The sequence below is a fragment of the Bactrocera neohumeralis genome, chromosome 4 (genome assembly GCF_024586455.1).
Source record: "Bactrocera neohumeralis isolate Rockhampton chromosome 4, APGP_CSIRO_Bneo_wtdbg2-racon-allhic-juicebox.fasta_v2, whole genome shotgun sequence".
NCBI lineage: Eukaryota > Metazoa > Arthropoda > Insecta > Diptera > Tephritidae > Bactrocera > Bactrocera neohumeralis.
Window position 1 is genome coordinate 2263350 of NC_065921.1, and position 19883 is coordinate 2283232.

General features: G+C 37.5%; 2 protein-coding genes across 2 annotated transcripts; both read left to right on the forward strand.

Moving 5' to 3' along the window:
* Nucleotides 1–6606: 6606 nt before the first annotated feature.
* LOC126756353 (juvenile hormone epoxide hydrolase 1) lies at nucleotides 6607–8426 on the forward strand. Its single transcript, XM_050469354.1, has 4 exons — nucleotides 6607–6963; nucleotides 7026–7225; nucleotides 7295–7499; nucleotides 7562–8426. Exons 1-4 carry the CDS (start codon nucleotides 6775–6777, stop codon nucleotides 8345–8347), a joined length of 1380 nt encoding a protein of 459 aa, XP_050325311.1. The 5' UTR covers nucleotides 6607–6774; the 3' UTR covers nucleotides 8348–8426.
* A 2590-nt stretch (nucleotides 8427–11016) lies between these two features.
* Nucleotides 11017–14994, forward strand: LOC126756351 (juvenile hormone epoxide hydrolase 2-like). The gene is made up of 4 exons (XM_050469352.1): nucleotides 11017–11504; nucleotides 11833–12032; nucleotides 13831–14029; nucleotides 14092–14994. The coding sequence occupies exons 1-4, from the start codon at nucleotides 11310–11312 to the stop codon at nucleotides 14890–14892; spliced, it is 1395 nt and encodes a 464-aa protein (XP_050325309.1). The 5' UTR covers nucleotides 11017–11309; the 3' UTR covers nucleotides 14893–14994.
* Nucleotides 14995–19883: the final 4889 nt, after the last annotated feature.

Here is a 19883-nt window from a genome sequence, read left to right on the forward strand (position 1 = left end):
TAACAGCCTTTAATTTTAGCCCAGAAATGCGTAATTGCCGTAAAAATTTGCTCCAGAAATGTCATTGAACTCCTCGGCAATTCGTCAACACCATTCAAGGTATGAAGGAGGCTCTCACAAGCAAGGGTAAGGCGTAAATTAAGTGGAATTACACAAAAACAAGCAGCCATTACGGGAGCAGTTAAGAAATTGTGCTAATGGGACTGCAACAAGCCCGATGCCGCAGCGATTTGCGATTTGTAGAAAACTCACGCCTTCAAGTGAATGGCGGCAATGAGTAAACAACGGTAGATGTTCAAATGAGCGCAATATGGGCGAAATTGCTCAATTCATAGAGAAGTGATGAAATTATTGCGTTTCATTTTGTTTATTTACAACAAATATAAAACAATTTTTTTTACAAAATATTTCAGAAAAATAAAATAAAGTTCTTGAATTTAAATTTTGAAAGCAACTTTAAAAATGCTGGTATAAGGTTACCTCTGTAGTTCCAAACTCTCTAAGTATTGTCCACAAAAATAATGAGAATTTTTCGGTTAATTTTACAAAAAAAATACCACTTAATATATCTATAATGAGATTATTTTTTACCATTTCCAGAGGCTCATCTCTTAATTAAATTATCGAATCAAAGGCGAAGCACACTCAGCTTCGACATATGTATGTATGTCTGTGGTAAGAACAGCAACCAACATACCCTGTATTAACTCGCAAGTTTTTTTTTCAGATATATGTACATATCTTGTCACCGGGCAGCCGATAGCCCACAGTGCATTGAAAGTATTAATGAGTCGTGTAATTAGGACTTGAGTGTTTTCTTGCCACAATCGAACAAACAATTCGCCCGTAGTTTCACTCCGTGTCACGCCCATTAATTGTGAAAGTGTGCAGGTTTGCTTAAAACAGGCATCGTCCTGGTGATTACTCGTATTAATGCCTGCACATACGAAATGTGGCCGAAACTCAAATGGCATATGACGAGCGGCACGTGCGGAGGAGGGAGAGGTGGAGTACGTGCAGTGGCGCCTTTCTTTTTTATATGGTTGCGCCGCACAACTTCCGCTTCCGCAATCGTGTCATTTACACGGTGACCGATTCGGTGGCAAGCGCGAACACTCGAAGCTCGATTACCCTGCACTTCATTGTTGTTATATTGTTGTTGGTTCCTTTTTGTTGAATACATTTTCCTAGCTGCATTCAACTTGCCACAAAAGCGATTGGCACGCGACCGAACGCCAACCGAGGAAGAATTTCCAAGAGCCAATTTCAATGAGCTTCAACTTGCAACGTTGTAATGTTGCAACGTGAAAACCGTTAATCGCACAAGTGAAGGGGGAAAGCAGTGGTGGGCACATAGTAGTCGACAGTTACTATAACGGAACACATACACGGAACATCGCACGCAAAAAGATTTGAACTTTCCTCGAAAAAAATCGAATACATGTTGGCGAGGTGCATGCAACACTTTCGTGTGGCGCATAATTGAGTTAAATTTCAAACTATTCTCATTTTCTGTTCTTTTCCAAAGTGCACTAAGAGCTGTTGTGCTGCCGCAGAAAAAGCCTTCGGCCCATGTCCGACCAGCCAAGCACTGAAATATTTAAAAGCCCTTCCGCTCATTCGCCATTTCTATTTTCAAGGCATTTGTTCTGCAAGGGTTTAAATTTAACATACGAGCAATCTATTATTCCACCGATTCCACCCGTCGCGTCGCTGTTATTGTTTTCGTTGCGGTTATTAGTGTGGTTATTTCAATTATTTAACGGCAAACAACGAAGCGCCTCCCTCCCCCGAGCACTCAATCGATCTGTGCGTGCAGTTAAATGCTCTGGGGTAAGCTCTGGCGTCACGCCCCCAGGTCCTTGCACCTCATCACCCACTTTTTGTTAGCATACGTGTGCCGTAGTTCATTGACATTTGAGTCGTGGAAATTTTAAATGATTAAAAACTACTTACTGTTGTTGTTGCATATCCAGGTGACGTTGGCTGTCGCGGTGTAATTTTAAAACTATATTTGTAGCTTTCTATCTATTGTAGATTGCCATCATGGTCAACGGCAGAACTTCATTTTCCACATTCATTTGTTTGAGAGTATTGGTGTCCGCACTGGTGAAATTACACTGAGAGAAAATTGTTTGTATTTCCGAAATATTGGGAAGTCTTTCCGTATTTCTAATCAAACTTTAACTTATTTTTTTATATTTATGTATAATGAACTTTAATGAGCGAAATATTTACCAATATTTGGTATACCACTTTTTGTCGTTTTTTCGCTAAAGGCATTATTCCATTAGTGTAAAAGTTATCTGATTTCTCGGGGAAAAACCGGGACAAGTAATTTTCACAGACTTCTCTTGAAGCCAACTTTACTCCATCAAGGGAGTTCTGAATTGACCGAAACAAATGGTAGTCCGATGGTGCAAGGTCAGGGCTATATGGTGGATGCAGCAAAGCTTGCCAGCCAAGCTCTCCCAGTTTTTGCCGATTCGTCAAATATGTGTGTATTCTAGCGTTGTCTTATGGAAGACGAAGCCCTTTCTGTTCATCAGTTCTGGCCATTTTTTTCGATTGCTTGCTTCAATCTCATCAGCTGTTGACAGTAAAATGTATAATCAATCGTTCGATCACCTTTCGTTCGTTCGAACCTTTGTTGTCTCCATAATACTATGTTCGGACCGATATTGAAAACATTTTGAAAACACATTTGTATGTTGTGGAATCTAAGTCGTTCGGACCGACAATGTGTGTTTTCGATGAGTTTTCGCTGACAACTATCAATAGCGGCATTCTCTTGCTATTGCAAGATTGCACGATGACACAAAATGCAAAAATCCTATACCGAAATATGCAAGGCCAAGACAGCACCCATTGCAGAATCTAGTGATATATGACAGCACGAAAATAAACGTGGGGTTTGGTCTGACATATTTATAGCCCTTGCAAATAATTTCCAGCGTGTGTTTGTTGTTGTGCCGTTGGACCAAGAGGAAAATTCTGCAATTTCTGCACCGTGCAAGGTTTTGCGAAAGCAAGAGAATTCCCCTAATATGAGAATATCAAGCGACAGCTGTTTTTGTATATGGAATGTAAACAAATATCAAGTGACAATTTAGGGCCGGCAAAATATGTCTTCCAAAAACATCGATTAAACTAGAGCAGGCATCGATTGTAATGAGCGAAATGTAAGTTTCAAGTAGAAAACACACAGATAACTGTGTTTTCGTTTGACAGATTTTACAAGGACGAAAACACAAGTTTTCGTGCGAAAACCAGTTTTTCCCACGAAAACATGGTTTCGTTGTCGATCCGAACATAGTATAAACTTCACAAATTTCATTGGTGGCTTGTGTGGCATTCTTCCCTTTTTTTAGCATACCTAGGTTGTAGTTATAATATATATCTCATTATTTCAGGTGTGTGAATATTATGGTTTATGTGGAAAGTTTGACTCTAATAAACCATTAAAATATGAACAACATTTAATAAACTGTGCCGTTCATTCAAAATTATCCGATTTTCATCGATAGCATTATATTGGTACACATTTAACCGCAAACTTGTCATTGAATATTTTAAACTTCCACTATCAGTTATTTGTAATAAAGTAAATCCAGATGCCAGTGAGTAGAATTTTTAGAAAAGTGTTTTTTTTTTGTACTAACAAAAGGCAGTATTTACAGGCAGAACCAAGTGATTTGGGTATATCTTTAATATTTTATTCTCAGACCCTAAAAAGTCATTAGTCATTTGATATAATATTTTAAATAATCTAATTGATCTAAGTTATATGGAATTCAATATACAAAAGATATATATATTTATACTCTTGCAACATGTTGCTACAGTGTATAATAGTTGTGTTCAATTAACTGTTATATGTACTAACATAGGAGGCCCCAGCCAAGAAAAGAGAAAGCTTCTAAGGTCGACGACAATCAGCGTCCTATTATACGGAGCCGAAATCTGCGCAGACGCGCTTAAAAAGTAAAACCGGCGTAAGGCAGTGGCCAGAGTGTACCGCACCGCAGCCCTCAGAGCTGCATCAGCCTACAGAACAGTATCAGGCGAAGCAATATTAGTTATAAGCGGCAATGCTCCAATCGACCTTCTAGCATATGAAAGGAAAACGCTGTAGGAGCTAAAGAAATCACCCGGCAATAACAAGAGCGCAACACAACAAATAAGAAAAGATACGATAGTATCATGGCAACAAAGATGGGAGAATGAAAGTCGCGGCAGATGGACGGCCAGACTGATAAAAGGTCTAGATTTATGGACAAGTCGTAAATTCGGAGAAGTAGACTTTTACACAACCCAGCTCTACAGAATGGGAAAAGTCGAAGAGCCGTCATGCCTATACAACGACGCGACAGAAGACGACGCTGGACACACATTCTTTGAATGTGAGCGCTGGCACGCCGACAATTTAATCAGCGTCATGTTGGAGAGCGAAACAAACTGGGGGATTATCCAGACACACGCAGCACTCTTGCTACGCATCAAAAAGCGGGACCTGGACGCAGGTGTGCAGATGCAAATCTCTCCACGAGAAAAATGGAACGCCACCCTGAAGTAATGCAAACGCCAAAACGGGCTTTGCAGGAACCGGTGTCAAATTTGGACGATAGGCGGGGTACCGCACCCCAAAATCCATATTTCGTGGCCCACTCTGCCGATATTCGGTACATAGCATTCTTCAGATATTCCCATAATACAGTTAAAAAATGGGGGAAATCGGACCACAATCACGCCTACTTCCCATATAACACAATTTGAAATTTCATCTAATTCCTTCACATCCCTGTATACAAATAAAGCACTAATTAAAATAACGGGATAAAACTTCGCCTGAATAATGACTTTAAAGTTTGTCATCTTATGACTAAAACTTTACCAAATCGAACCGAAACTGTTCAAGCCCCTTTGGTACTGAATGTGAGGGCCCCAGTGCCTATAGTTGACGTTTTACCGAAAATATCGATCAGTGTGTGAGATATGTAATTAAAATTCGGATTTCCTGATAATAGTATGTCTGAATATCAAAAATTGTTTGAATTAGATCAATACTTCCCTTAGCCCCCATATACCTAATATAAAGGTTTTCGAACTTCGGGTGGACTTTATACCGTATATATCGGCCAATATGTACTATTAGTTATCTCAATGAAAATGAGAGAGTAAGTTTTACTGATAACAATGTATCTTTGTGCCCACATCAGATAAAATTGGGCGAAAACATGACCCAGCCACATAATGATATCATAATTTTCGAACATCCGGCTGACTTTACTCCATATATGCTAGATTGGTGATGGTATGTGAGGTATCTTAATGAAACTCATAGAGCATTCAATTAGAATGTGGCATGTTAATAGTGTGTGGTGTTGGCTTAAATATATAAAATCGATTAAGGATGTTTTAGTATAAATTTCACTTTGATTGTAATGCATTCACGATTTCGTCGAATAATGAAGTTGAACACTTTTCTAGATTTTCGAATATTTCAACCGTGCAAGTTGGAAGAGTATAAAACGTTCGACTTAGTCCTTCCTTACTTGTTTTCGACTACTTTGGTGGAACTAAGTGGTAACACTCGACAGAGGGTCAGAGAGGGCCGTTGGTAAATCCACGTCAACCATAGAAAACATTCGATCCGTATCTGCATATAAAGGTCTGGCTGGTACCAACAACATTAGTGCACCTATCGGAAATACGTATACAGTTAGATTAAATGTTGAACTGTATAATTTATAAATTTAACTTTACTTTTATATTTACTATGGTGGTTGATAAGATAAAAGCACCGACCATCGTCATATCAACACGAGCAAATAAGGTGGGCATAAGTTCGAATTTGAACAGTAATTATAAATGATAGTAAATGCTTCCAAAGTTTCTTTGAGAAAGGAGAAAGTCTTATAACGCAAATAAAAAAGAGACAATTCTAAGAATTTGTAGTAATGATTATGTCTAACCGGGAAGATTTAACTTTTATTTGGAGAATATTGAGGAAACACATACATTTGAGATATGAGTATATTCCCATAGCTACGGCACTAGACCCTACTGTCGTTAATAAGTACATTTGCCCAACCCACTTTGTTTCAAGTACCTCACTTTTAACAGATGTTGTATAGTAGCGCCGGAGGGATTAAAGTGACGTGGCTATATTTTTTTAATTTTATAGTTTTAGAAATACTAACGGGATGAGCAGGTGTAGACATTACAAGCGCAAACACAAAGCTGATTCGGGCAAAATAAACAATATTTGTTGGTAAGAAAGCATTTAGTTTACTTTGGCTAGGATTGCCAAGAAGTATTTCAGAAGTTAGAAGTAGAAGAGTGTCTAAAGCTGTACAGAGAAATAATGTCTGCTATTTAATTAAAACCGTTGGCTTGGCACCTAAACTGATACATATGTATGTATGTGCAGGGTTGTGTTACCTTTCGCCAAATCTCCTGCCAACGAAACCCCAAATTCGATTAGAGAATATTAGTGAAAGCATAGTATTAGACAAAAAAAATAGACAATGCGCATACCGATTAAACGAGCACGAACGGAATAGCAACACGGCGAAGAGAATATCCGTTAGCACAAGTCATTTAGTATGTGACCGTCAATCAGCGCAAGTAGACGCAATTTCGGCAGATTCTTCTTCGCTACGCATATTCAAGTAGCGATTCGAGAAAGTAAAAAAGTAACGTTAATTATTTCTGTTGCGTTAGTTTCGGGCAATAGAAGTGCTGAGTGCTGTGTGTTAGACTTGGAACAATATGAAGGCAATTATATTTATTGTCATATTGGCCATTTCGGGGTTGTGGCTTTACCGCGGGGTCAACGAATTCATTAAGCCGCTACCGAAGCCAGAGGTTAGCAATAACACCTACTGGGGACCCGGCAAACCTGTAAACTACGAAGCACCAACAGATATTGTGCCTTTCGAAATCAAATACGATCAAACGGTTTGTAGAAATAACACTCAAATGCATTTGAGCGCTAATGCAACAATTTATATTCCCCACAGATTATTGACGATTTGCGCACACAACTCAACCGTACGTGGAAATTCACTGCGCCGTTGGAAAATATCAAATTCGAATATGGCTTCAATTCGGAAGCGCTTAGGCATATTGTCGACTATTGGCGCGACTACTACTTGCTGAAATGGAGAGCACATGAAGATTACCTGAATTCGCTGCCGCACTTTAAAACCGAGATACAAGGGTAAGCCAAACAGCCGGATACTTAAATTTTTTAACGACTTGTTTATTGCATTAATTGCTTTTGGTTTAGGCTGAAGATTCACTTCATACACGCAAAGCCGTCAGAGGAGGCGCGAAAAGAGAAGAAAGTGGTGCCGATGTTATTGCTGCACGGTTGGCCGGGCTCTGTGCGTGAATTTTACGAGTTCATAAAGCTTTTGGTGGAGGTGTCCGATGTCAATGATTATGTGTTCGAAGTTATTGCACCCTCTCTAGTCGGGTATGGGTTCTCGGACGTGAGTTAACTACCACCATACACTTTCACCGCCCTGCCACTCACAGATTTCTCACATTTTAGGCTGCCACCAGACCCGGTTTCGATTCGCTACAGATGGCTGTTGTCATGCGTAATCTAATGTTACGTGTTGGTTATGAAAAATTTCTGGTACAGGGCGGCGATTGGGGTTCCATCATTGGCAGCGCCATTTCCACACTCTTCCCTGAAAATGTGCTCGGTTTTCATTCTAATATGTGTGTGTTGAACACACCACTAGCTACGATAAAATCGTACATTGCCAGTTGGATGCCAGAGCGCTTTATACCAGCGCGTTTCTTCTACAATCATCATTTTCCACTAAAGGACAAATATAAGTTTCTAATCGTTGAGTCCGGTTACTTCCACATACAAGCAACAAAGCCGGACACCATTGGCATTGCACTGGAGGCTAGTCCCATTGCCTTGGCCGCATACATACTGGAGAAATTCCAATTGGCAACAGGTGCTGGTCGGAATCAGGAATTCAACGCTATGGACAGAGCATATAAATTAGATGCTATATTAGATAATCTCATGATATACTATCTCACCGGCACGGTCACGACAGCTGGACGGTTCTACGCCGAAAATCTCGCCAGTGACTCTCAGGCTCTGAGACTGGATCGCGTGCCAACGACTGTGCCTATGGGTTGTGCACGCTTCCAGTTCGACTTACCTCCTGCCATTGACTGGGCGCTCAAAGACAAGTTTCCGAATTTGGTGCACAGTACATACTTCAACCAGGGTGGCCATTTTGCTGCTCTGGAACTGCCTGGTATGTTGTATATTAACTTCCAAGAGTTTGTGAAGAAAGCCATTGCTGAGTAACTTATAATTTTGTATTCTAAATGAATAATTTAATTAATAAGTAATGTTTGAAAATACACAATGTAGTCACTGCGATTTATTACTAATAAGAATTATTCATTACATATCTTCGGAATAAGTACAAAAGGTAAGATAAAAGCTTGGCCTTGCCTCATTTACATACCTACTCGTACAAAAAATTATAAATAGGGATGTTACGGAACACGTGCTCACACCGGCAGGCCAACACCTTTTTATAATGCTTACACCACAATTAAATATTAGGTAAATTTTAGATGCACTTAATACTTAATAAGACCGTCGTGAGAAATTTTTATTGCTTTGCTCTATAACTATATAGCCAACTGAGAGTATTAAGAAAATATTGTAGCTCAGGTTATTTGACTCAACTTCCGCAACTTCCTCAATGCCCCGGAAGTTCGAACTCGCTTTGGAGAATATTATTAAAATCCCCGCTCTTTACTTCTTAACAATTCTCTTATGCTTTCCTAATACGGAACTATGCATCAAGTACCTTATATTATACTCTAAAGTTTTATTTCAGCTCAATTTGCTTTTCATACCCTTTACAAGATATATTAAGTTTACAATGAGTTTTTAACACCTAGAAAAAGACGTCGAAGAACCCTTAAAATTATATACAAAAGATCGGCCTGACGACCTGAGTCGATTTATCCATGCCCTTCAGTTTTTAAGATATCGAACTAAAATTTGACACAGGTTCCATACAAACCGAACGATCGGAATCAAACAACTTTTTCATTTAACCTGATATTTCCATGAAATTAAGCTTGGATTACTGTCTAAAGATTTTATGCAATCTCCGAAGAAATTGTTATTTGCTAACGCATACATACTGGCCGACACAAATCAAGTTATTGTAAATAATTTTTGGTTTTTTTGAACGGCATTATAGATTCCGTTACACTTTTGCTTGCTTAAAAACACTTTTAGGCAGTTCAAAGGGTTTTTAGAATTTCTCACTTCATAAAGAAATAAGAGTCCTACCCCTATACTACATAAATATTCGTAAGTACAGTACGAGAAAAATTTTATTTTACATTGCATGTCTCTCTCGAATATAAACACTACAGTCCGCTTCAAAAGCCGCATTAGAATTGTCGTCATTAGCAAAAGGAGCTTAAGTTGAGTTAATCACTACGGAGGAAATATTGTCAAGTTCTTCTGTTTTGTATGAATCTACGAAAGACAAAGCCCATTTAAAGAAAATACTGTAGAAGGTGAAACGAAGCTGAGATATCATGGCATATAAACATCATTGATTAATGTGTCGTGGTTAACGGCGTTAATAAAGTCTCATAGCTTAAGCTTCGTTCGCAACTCTGTTCGCCATATTCCCTGCTCTGCTCGTTTGATAATACCGCTGAGGGATCATTTGGATACCATCTCTTTATATTCTGTTTCTATTGAATTTTGCAATTCTATTCCATTTATGCAATTTGGCATTCTCCAACTTTGGTCAACCGAAAATTATATATAGGTACAAATGTATGTATGTATGTATATGTTTTCATTTAAAGTTTTGAATTTGGAGATACGCTCTTTTCGTTTTATTCCAAAAAAAACACTCGCACATATGGGTGTAGCAGACCGAATAAAAATGAGAGCCAAAGAGACCGGCATTTATAGCCCGCGTTAATTTCAATGTGATCGACAACAATTGCTCACACATACATACATACATACATACATATATACATATAAGAATTGGCAGGTAGTATAATTTATTGCAAATACATATATGTATATGTGGCAACATACGTGTATACATGTTTGGAAATAAAATTAGCATTATGGAGACACAATTATTTGTATACCCTAAACAGGGTATATTAAGTTTGTCATGCAGATTTAGATTTAGCCATGCCCGTCTGTCTGTATATATACGAACTAGTCTCTCAGTTTTTCAGATATCGTTTTGAAATTTTACAAACGTCATTTTCTCTTCAAGAAGCTGCTCATTTGTTGGAACTGCCGATATCGGACCACTATAACATATAGCTGCCATACAAACTGAACACATAGTTACTAACAGAAATATACATGTGAAGGGTATTTAGCTTCGGTGCAACCGAAGTTAACGTTTTTTCTTGTTAACACATGCATATGCACATACATACATATGTATGTACATGTCACACACAAGCAAACAAGCTCTACATAAACGTTTTTTGTTTTTCAATTGTTTGGGAGATAAGATTTGAGATTCAATATAGCAATTCATTTCGAGGATAAAAAGTGCTGAGTCATGAGCCCAAAAGATTATTTCTTGTCTCGATATTTTGGAAATTTGGTGTAAAACAATCTAAAGTGCTGAGTCATGTGTCCAAAACATGTTAGTTCCTGTCCCGAAATTTGTTAGAAAACTATTTAAAGAGTCTATTTATGATAAGTAATTAGTGATTAGTCTAACCCTGTGAACTGTTAACATACATATATATGTACTATGTATAAGTAGGTAAGCTGGGACGGATCCAGAGTAGATTTTTTTTGTTGGGGGGGACTATATACACTTGCAACTCAAAGTCTTTTTCTTCGCAGAGTGTCACTTATGATGGAAATAACGTATAACTTTTAACTTTTGGGGTGGAGGGGGAACTCTCCGTGTATATTTATTATCGCACACCCGCTGCTCGATTTGACTTTGCTATAGCACAACCCCCGAATTAAAACGATTATAAATACTACATACGTATACATGCATATCTTAAGAATCAGCGTGCCGGTTATTCGAATCGGTTGTGCTCTCCAATCAGTTCCATCGCAGCGCTGGATGCGTTTGGCTCGTTCTAGTCAGTGTCATTTAGTATCACTTTGGCATTTATTGTTATACATATTATATATTTATAATAACAAACAAGTAAACAAGTTTGGATATTTCCAATTAAGATTATACACCCATCCATCGGCTGTTGTGTCGCATTGTTGATTCGAAAGTGAAATGGGCACCTTGTTACGTATTACATTCGTGGTCCTAGCGATTGTCGTAGGTCTGTGTGTGCATAAATATCAGGAACTCACAAGTTCAGCGCCAATTCCCCAGCTGAACGATGCGGAATATTGGGGACCCGGCAGCGCCGCTAAATATAAGGAAAACACTGCCATTAAAGCTTTCGATATAAGCGCCAAACCGGAGGTAACTAATTGAGCTTTAATATTTATTTCGTTGTATATCAATGTGTTAATTCATTTATGTATGTATATCTGTACCTCTGGATATATTATGAATTTTTAGCTGTCAGTTTGCCAATTTGCCAGTCACTCTCGCATACCCATACACTACATATATATATTTAGGTATGTATGTACATGCATACTTGTGGATAAATATCAAGCGATTAAAAATTGAATACACGTTCACCCATAAACATACCTACATATAATATATATATCGGAGAGTAATAGCAGTAATCAAAACAAAACAATAATAACTTGAATGTTTTTTCTATTTTTTAATTCTGTAGTTAATTGAAGATCTGAAAACGCAGCTGTCGCGACCGCTGGTGCTCACCGAACCCCTCGAAGGTGTTGGATTCCAATACGGCTTCAATTCTAAGTACTTGAAAGAGGTGGTGGCATACTGGCGCGACACTTACCTGCCCAAGTGGGGTGAGCGCGAGGCCTTTCTCAAACAGTTCCCGCATTTTGAAACACAGATTCAAGGGTGAGTATAGCGGTATAGCTTGTATATGTATGTATATCGCAAAAACTATTATTTACAAATGATCATGGAAAAACAAGGCAATAAAATAAAACAAGTAAGAAATGGTTAAATTTGGGTGCAACCAAACGTTTTATACTCATGCAACTCAGAAGAATCAACGTCAGTGAAATACCTTGTAGTCCGATTTCTCGTTCTTTCTATGTACGAACGTCGTCTACAATCCACCCCCAAGATCAAAAATCTTCGCGCATATTTTTGATGTTATCATTTTAGTAAATTTTTCTTAAAATAATATAATTACAGATAAAAGCAAATATTAATTAAACCAGCAAATTGCAAAGTAAATATGTGAACTCCTTTTTGCAAGTTCTCGTGAGAATTTGTTTTTTGTTTTATAAAAATTATTGTTGTTGCAATACGAACTTAAGATTTCGAATCGAGCAGAACAAATATTTAGCACTCACGACCATATGAAATGCTGATCTAAGGAAATATGTCGATGTATCGTACGTATGTATATGACCGGGTCATAACTCGAACTTCATGAAGAGTGTAAACTACAACTGCATAGTATTTCCATAAGTATCTTCACGTCATACAAATCTTCGTGGATATTGATTACATCAGTAAATATCTTAACTTTGGCACTGAACTTTTATTTGGCTCCCACCACAAAGCAGTCATCTATCTCAACATTTCTGGGAGAAACTAGACTCTAATACTAAGAGTGGTTTGAATTTTTATTTAATATTCGCGAGCAAAAGATCCTTTGAAAATAATGTATACTCCACATTCCGTTTAATAAGATTATACTTAACGCTTGCTACTGATTTGTCCACAGACCGGTATTTATCAACTATTCCACATTTATAATTGAGTTAGTTAGTTAGTGAATCAGGTAGTCTTAACTTAAGGGATCGTCTCAGTGCGATCCTCCGAAAAATCACAGATTTTCGTAATTTTTTTAAATTTTGAAATTAATAATCAGACCGATTTTTTTTTATAAATAAATACAATCATGACGAATACAAAACGAATTTATTTATGTTTCTTTATTGGGTGTATAATAGTTAAATAAATGCTTGAAATAACACGTTAAAAAAAAGGTCCTGTACGATGTCCACGATTGCAGCCGGAAATCAAACGATTATTAATATGTAGGAAAGGCACTATCGCGCTACGGAAGCTTTTTTCTTTTTTTTTTATTTTGCCAAAATGGCGGCGGTTTGAACAAAAACTATCGAATTTTGCCTTTTTTCGACAGTTTTTCGTAGAAAATAATAGGAAGATTTCAAATAATTTATATTAAAGCTTCCATAGCGCGATAGTGAATGACGTTAAAAATGTTCTCTCCAAATTGGAACAAGATGTCATTAAAACTCTTCCTTTGAGAGTGAAAACCGTTTTGAAAAATACCGCATTGACAAAAACGCGTTTAAAGATTTGAGTAAAATGTGCCCCACTCTGTTCCCTTTCTACACAATTTTTCGAAAATTTGAGAGAATGTTTATTATAGTGTATACTATCCGATAATGCAACAATTCAGGAAAATTTCACACTAAGACGATCCCTTAAAAGACTAAAATTCATCTGATTTTCAGAACACATGTATACTCACTCAAATGAACAGCATTTGATTCTGCAAAATGCATAAACACATACCGACTAAGATAGTACTTTGGCTAATTCTGATTTTAGAAGGACTCAGTATTGTGATTTCAATGAAAATGTTCATCAGCTGATGGTTTGCAGTTGCGTTTTTATTCACTTTTTGCATATTCTTTATCTTTATTTACAGTTTACGAGTACACTTTATTCATGTGAAGCCCAAGTCCATCGAAGGTAAAAAGGTGGTACCTCTGTTACTGATCCACGGCTGGCCAGGATCAGTGCGCGAGTTCTATAGGCTTATACCGCTGCTGACGAAACCGAACCCCAAGAGTGAATATGTCTTCGAGGTGATAGCACCCAGCTTGCCCGGTTATGGTTGGTCTCAGGTAGGTATACACCTTCTCTGTAGACAAAGACTTTATTCAACATATTTTTGTTTCGTTCGCAGGGGGCCTCAAAGGTAAACTTCGGACCCGCACAGATGTCGTTAGTGTTGCGTAATTTGATGCTGCGTTTAGGTCATGAGAAATTCCTAATACAGGGTGGTGATTGGGGCTCTATACTCGGTGCAAGCATCGTTACTTTATCGCCACAGAATGTGCTCGGTTATCATTCGAATTTGTGCACTACCAGTCATCCAATGATTCACCTTCATATGTTATTGCGAAATTGGTTCCCGAGCTTCTTTATTCAGGAAGAAAATAGAATTTTCTTTAAACCACTCAGCAAAGAGTTAAGCTATATTTTGGAGGAGTCTGGTTACATGCATATTCAGGCATCCAAACCAGACACAATTGGCACAACGCTCACACAGAATCCTGTCGGTTTGGCCGCATACATCTTGGAGAAATTCTCCACATGGACCAATCCTGCATACAAGCAACTCGAGGATGGTGGCCTCACCAAACGCTTCACTTTGGACGAGCTTTTGGACAATATTATGATTTATTACACTACAAACTCGATAACTACGTCTCAGCGCTTGTACTCGGAAGGGTTCAATATCGCTCACTTTGCTTTGAATTTGGACTCGACACATATAAATGTGCCTACCGGTTGTGCACGTTTTATTCACGACTTGTTGCCTTTGACGGACTTCGAGCTTGGATTGAAATTCAAAAATATTGTGCACAGTACCTACCACAAAGAAGGTGGTCATTTTGCAGCAATGGAGGTTCCACAGACTCTTTACAGCGATTTCGTCGAATTTGTCGCTAAAGTATTCAGGAAGTCACAACCAAAGCAATAGTCATTCGAAGACACTTAAACATTTTTTTGTACAAATTTTTTATTTTGTATAATTTCAGTTAATATTTTTCCAGAAAATAAAGTACCTAAGTCTTTTTTCTTACTTTCCTGTTTTAATCTGAGAACATTGATGATATGTAACGACCACCCACAAAAAGCAATTATTCCTACAACAAATATTAAGCATGGAGTGTGAATCCAGTTTCAGAAAGACAACTAAAACTTGTTCCTCCGTTTTCTAACGTCTTCTATTTTTCCTGTCTAAAAAGGAAACATATTCGATTTACGCGTACACTTCGCACTATACATAAGTATATGGAAAGCAAGCCAAATGTGACAATCGTGCCGCTATTTACGAGTGCTTGCGACGTGATCTATTGGATGTTAGCTGTGCAAGAAGTCTTATATCACTGAATCCAATGTTGCCCAACAAATCTTTGAAGAATTCGTTGGTTTGTTGGGAAATACATACGCAGACCATTTACTTAGTTACAATACTCTTGGTTTACTCCATTTTACTGACTGTACTAAGCAATATGGTCCTCTAGATAACTTTTCCGCTTACAAGTATTTGGAAAAACTTATAAATAAGTACAATAAAATCCTGCAGCAATTACATTTAAGGCTTGAAGAGAGAAATATTGCGGATTTTATTTACAAGAAAAAATATCCAAAATTGAATCGTTTAATATTGATTTTAAAAAAGAAAACTACTCTTATTGTTTTAGTCAAAAATTAGGCCCCATAAAAGTAACAGGCATTACAGACGAATCCGCTGTAGTATCGGCACATTGTTGCTTTGCTGTTGAAAACTACTCTCAAGAACCATTGGAATCGTCATCTGGTTTAGGTATTTTGTTGGCAAATAAATTAGATCCACATTTGTTTAAAATAGAAAGAAATGATATAGTTAATAAATATTTTTCTATTCCATATGAGGGCAAGTTTCTTCTTATTCATATTTTACTTCTTGAATTCTCAAATTAGCATTTTTTACTATTATAAGTAGATGTTGTATTTTCACGGCATCGGCGGCATTTTATTTTATTATGTTAAATAATTTAAAAGGAATTTTGATGCTGCAAATTTTTATTTCTAGATTAAATCAGATGGATTTAATCGGCGCTATTCGATGAAATTTATTTGGAGGAAAGCCCAGAAGATGAGCAGCTTTATGAAAGACAAGAAAAAACGTTAACTTCGGCTGCACCGAAGCTAGTATACCCTTCACAGGTGCATTTCTTTTAGTAACTATGTGTTCAGTTTGTATGGTAGCTATATGTTATAGTCCGGTCCGTAATCTATCGGCATTGTCAAATGTTCCGACAAAACTGCGATCGTTCAGTTTCTTGACAGATATGTTATAAATCGGCCGTTCCGACAAATGAGCAGCTTCTTGAAGAGAAAATTACGTTTGCAAAATTTCAAAACGATATCTTAAAAACTGAGGGACTAGTTCGTATATATACAGACGGACGGACGGACGGACAGACAGACAGACGGACATGGTTAAATCGACTCAGCTCAACATACTGATCATTTATATATATACTTTATAGGGTCTCCGACGATTCCTTCTGGGTGTTACAAACTTCGTGACAAACTTAATATACCCTGTTCAGGGTATAAAAAGGTAAGTTTATGCCTGTTAATTGCTGTTAATTGGCAAAGTTCACCAATCAGTACGCCGATTGACTAGCGAAGAAATCGACAATACCCAAACTGGAATTGCTTCCACCCTACCCTTAACAACACCAGCTGCAGCTTTGGAAATGGGCGAGAAACTAAAATGCGAGGAATTTGCTGTAGCAAGGGTTAGTAATGTGTACGATTTCTTCAATAGACAATATTTAAAATTTTGCATAATATAGGGTTTGTCCGGAAAGTAATAGGACTGAATTTCTTCCGCCACGGCTGACTGGATTCGGTAGAGAGCGTTCCTAGCTAACGAACGAGGGGCTGGTCAGTTATCTCCGAGCTCCTGGAGAGTCAGGACAAACATTTTCGCGCGATATGTTTCTGTTAGTGGTGTAAGTGTACCCGATTAAATTCTGTGCGAAACTCGGTAAATCGGCGACAGAGACGTTTGATATGATCAAGCAGGCTTACCTAAATGTTGCTTTAGCAAGAAGTGGTGTGTTTTGGTGGCACCAAGCCTTTTTGAAGGGCCGGGAAGAGGTGGCTGATGAAGACTGTGCTGGGAGACCTGCGACTTTGACAAACACCGACAATGTGACTCGTGTGCGCAAAGCTTTGAACACAGACCGGCGTTTAATTGCCCAGATATTTAATTAATCAAAATCTGTGGTTTATGACATTGTGACGGAGCACTTGAACATGTGCAAGTTGTGCGCGAAGATGGTTCCAAAAGTGCCCCCTGATGACCAGAAGTTGTGGCGAGTGGAAGTGTGCCAAGAAAATTTGAACATGTGTGAAACCCCCAATTTTTAAATAACGTAATCACAGGTGACGAGTCATAGACGATGTGAGTATGATTGAGTATGATCCCGAGACAAAACGGCAAGCATTTTGAGACGACAGAGGGGATTCAAGCAGCATGCACCTCGGCTCTCAAGGCTTGGAAGGAGAATGCCTTCCGTGACAACTTCTATGCTAGCAAATCGCGCTGGCATCGCTGCATCGACGCAGAAGGAGCCTATTTTGATAGTTTTTAAGAATTGTAACGATTAGTTCAATAAATTTTGTTAAGAAAGTCTATGTGATGTGTTGCGACATCTGTACACTGACGAATTCTTATTTTTACGTAACTGGAATATAAGCAAAGTAAGTATTTTAATTAGATTTTTCCTTTTATTTTTTGTAGATTCTTTCACCGAGCGAACAGTTGTTGTGCTATACGAACTGATGCAGCATCGTCTCCGTAAAATTCACAAATTTCATTGGTGGCTTGCGAATTTCGAATTTCTTCAATATTTTCACTTATTTTTTAACAAGCGTAATTTTTTTTCAACTTCCCCGAGTTTCAATTTTGTTTTAATTAAATGAAGCTTAAAATAGTTATTAGTTAAAGTTATTTAAAATAATCTTTGGTTTTTGTGAAAGGCATTATAGTTTCCGTTCCGTTTTTTTTTTTTGCTTAAAAAGCTTTTGGCAGTTCAAAGAGTTTTAAGAATTTCTCATCAAAAAGAAATAACAGTCCTACCCCTATACTACATAAATATTCGTAAGTACAGTACGAGGAAAATTTTATTTTACATTGCATGTCTCTCTCGAATATACACTACAGTCCGCTTCAAAAGCCGCATTAGAATTGTCGTCATTAGCAAAAGGAGCTTAAGTTGAGTTAATCACTATGGAGGAAATATTGTCAGGTTCTTCTGTTTTGTATGACTCTACGAAAGACGAAGTCTATTTAAAACAAAAAACCTGTAGAAGGTGGGTAGAAACCACATATAAAGTTGAGATATCATGGCATATAAGCATCAGTGTCGTGGTTGACTATACTTAAAACAAGTGATCATCGGCGTTAATAAAGTCTTCTCTGCTCAGCTCGTTTGATAATTCCACTGAGGGATCATTTGGACACCATCTCTTTATATTCTGTTTCTACCGAAAATTGTATATATTTACATATTGTATATGTTTTCAAAAAGTATTGAATTGGGAGATGCGCTCTTTTGGTTTTTTTTACACAAAAAACTGCACGCACATACATATGTATGGGTGTAGTATAGCGTATAAAAATGAGAGCCGAAGAGACCGGCATTTATAGCCCGCGTTAATTTCAATGTCAACGACAACAACTGCTCACACATACCTGCATACATATATACCTACATACATATATACATATATACATATATACATATATACATATATACATATATATATATATATATATGCATAGGCAGGTAGTTAATTTATTGCAAATATACATACGTGGCTACATACTTACTTGTTAGGAAATGAAATCAGCATTATGGAGACACAATTATTTTTAACACACACATACATACATATTTTCAAACGAATGTACACAAGCAAACAAGCTCTAAACGTTTTTGTTTTTCATTTGTTTGGGAGATAAGATTTGAGTTTCCATTTGGCAATTCATTTCGGGAATAAAAAGTGCCGAGTCATGTGCCCAAAAGATTATTTCTTGTCTCGAAATATGGTTCAAAACAATTTAAAGTGCTGAGTCATTTGGCCAAAAAAAAACATGTTAGTTCTTGTCCCGAAATTTGTGGCAAAACTATTGAAAGAGTCTAATTATGATAAGGAGCTAAGTAGTGATTAGTCTAACGCTGTGTACTGTTATTGTATGTATGTATGTAAAAGTAGGAAAGGGTGCACCCTATAGCGGAATTAACTACTTCTGAACCACCATACAACCGTTGAGAACTGCAAGTGCAACTAGTCAACTTACCGTGTTTTTCCATATAAGTAACTGGTATTTTTACTTGTCAAATAAAAAATGGGTCAGTTTGTATGGTTGTTATATACTAAAGGGGTTTGGTAAGCTCAGTTCTGACAAATGAGCAGCTTCTTAAATTAAAAAGGGCCTAGATATGGCTAAATCGACTCCACCGATCATGTAAATATATGTACATACATATGTATATTTTATAGATATGGGGCCTCTGGTGTCTACTTTGTTTTCAGATCTACCAGTGGTTACTAATTGTGACTATTAGTATATTATATAAGTTATCATCTATACATACATACATACATATCCAATCATATGTACGCGAATGTATGTACATATGTATCAACGAAAGTAAGAAAATATGTTTATAATCGCACAACCGCTGCGCGATTCGACTTTGCTATCGCACAATCCCCGAATAAAAACGATTATAAACACTACATATGTATGCATGCATGTGTTATTCGATACGGTTGTGCTCTCCAATCAGTTCCATCGCAGCGTTGGATGCGTTCGGCTGGTTTTATACGGTGTTGTTTAGTATCACTTTGGCATTTATTGTTATACACATTATATATTTATAATAACAAACAAGTTTGGAT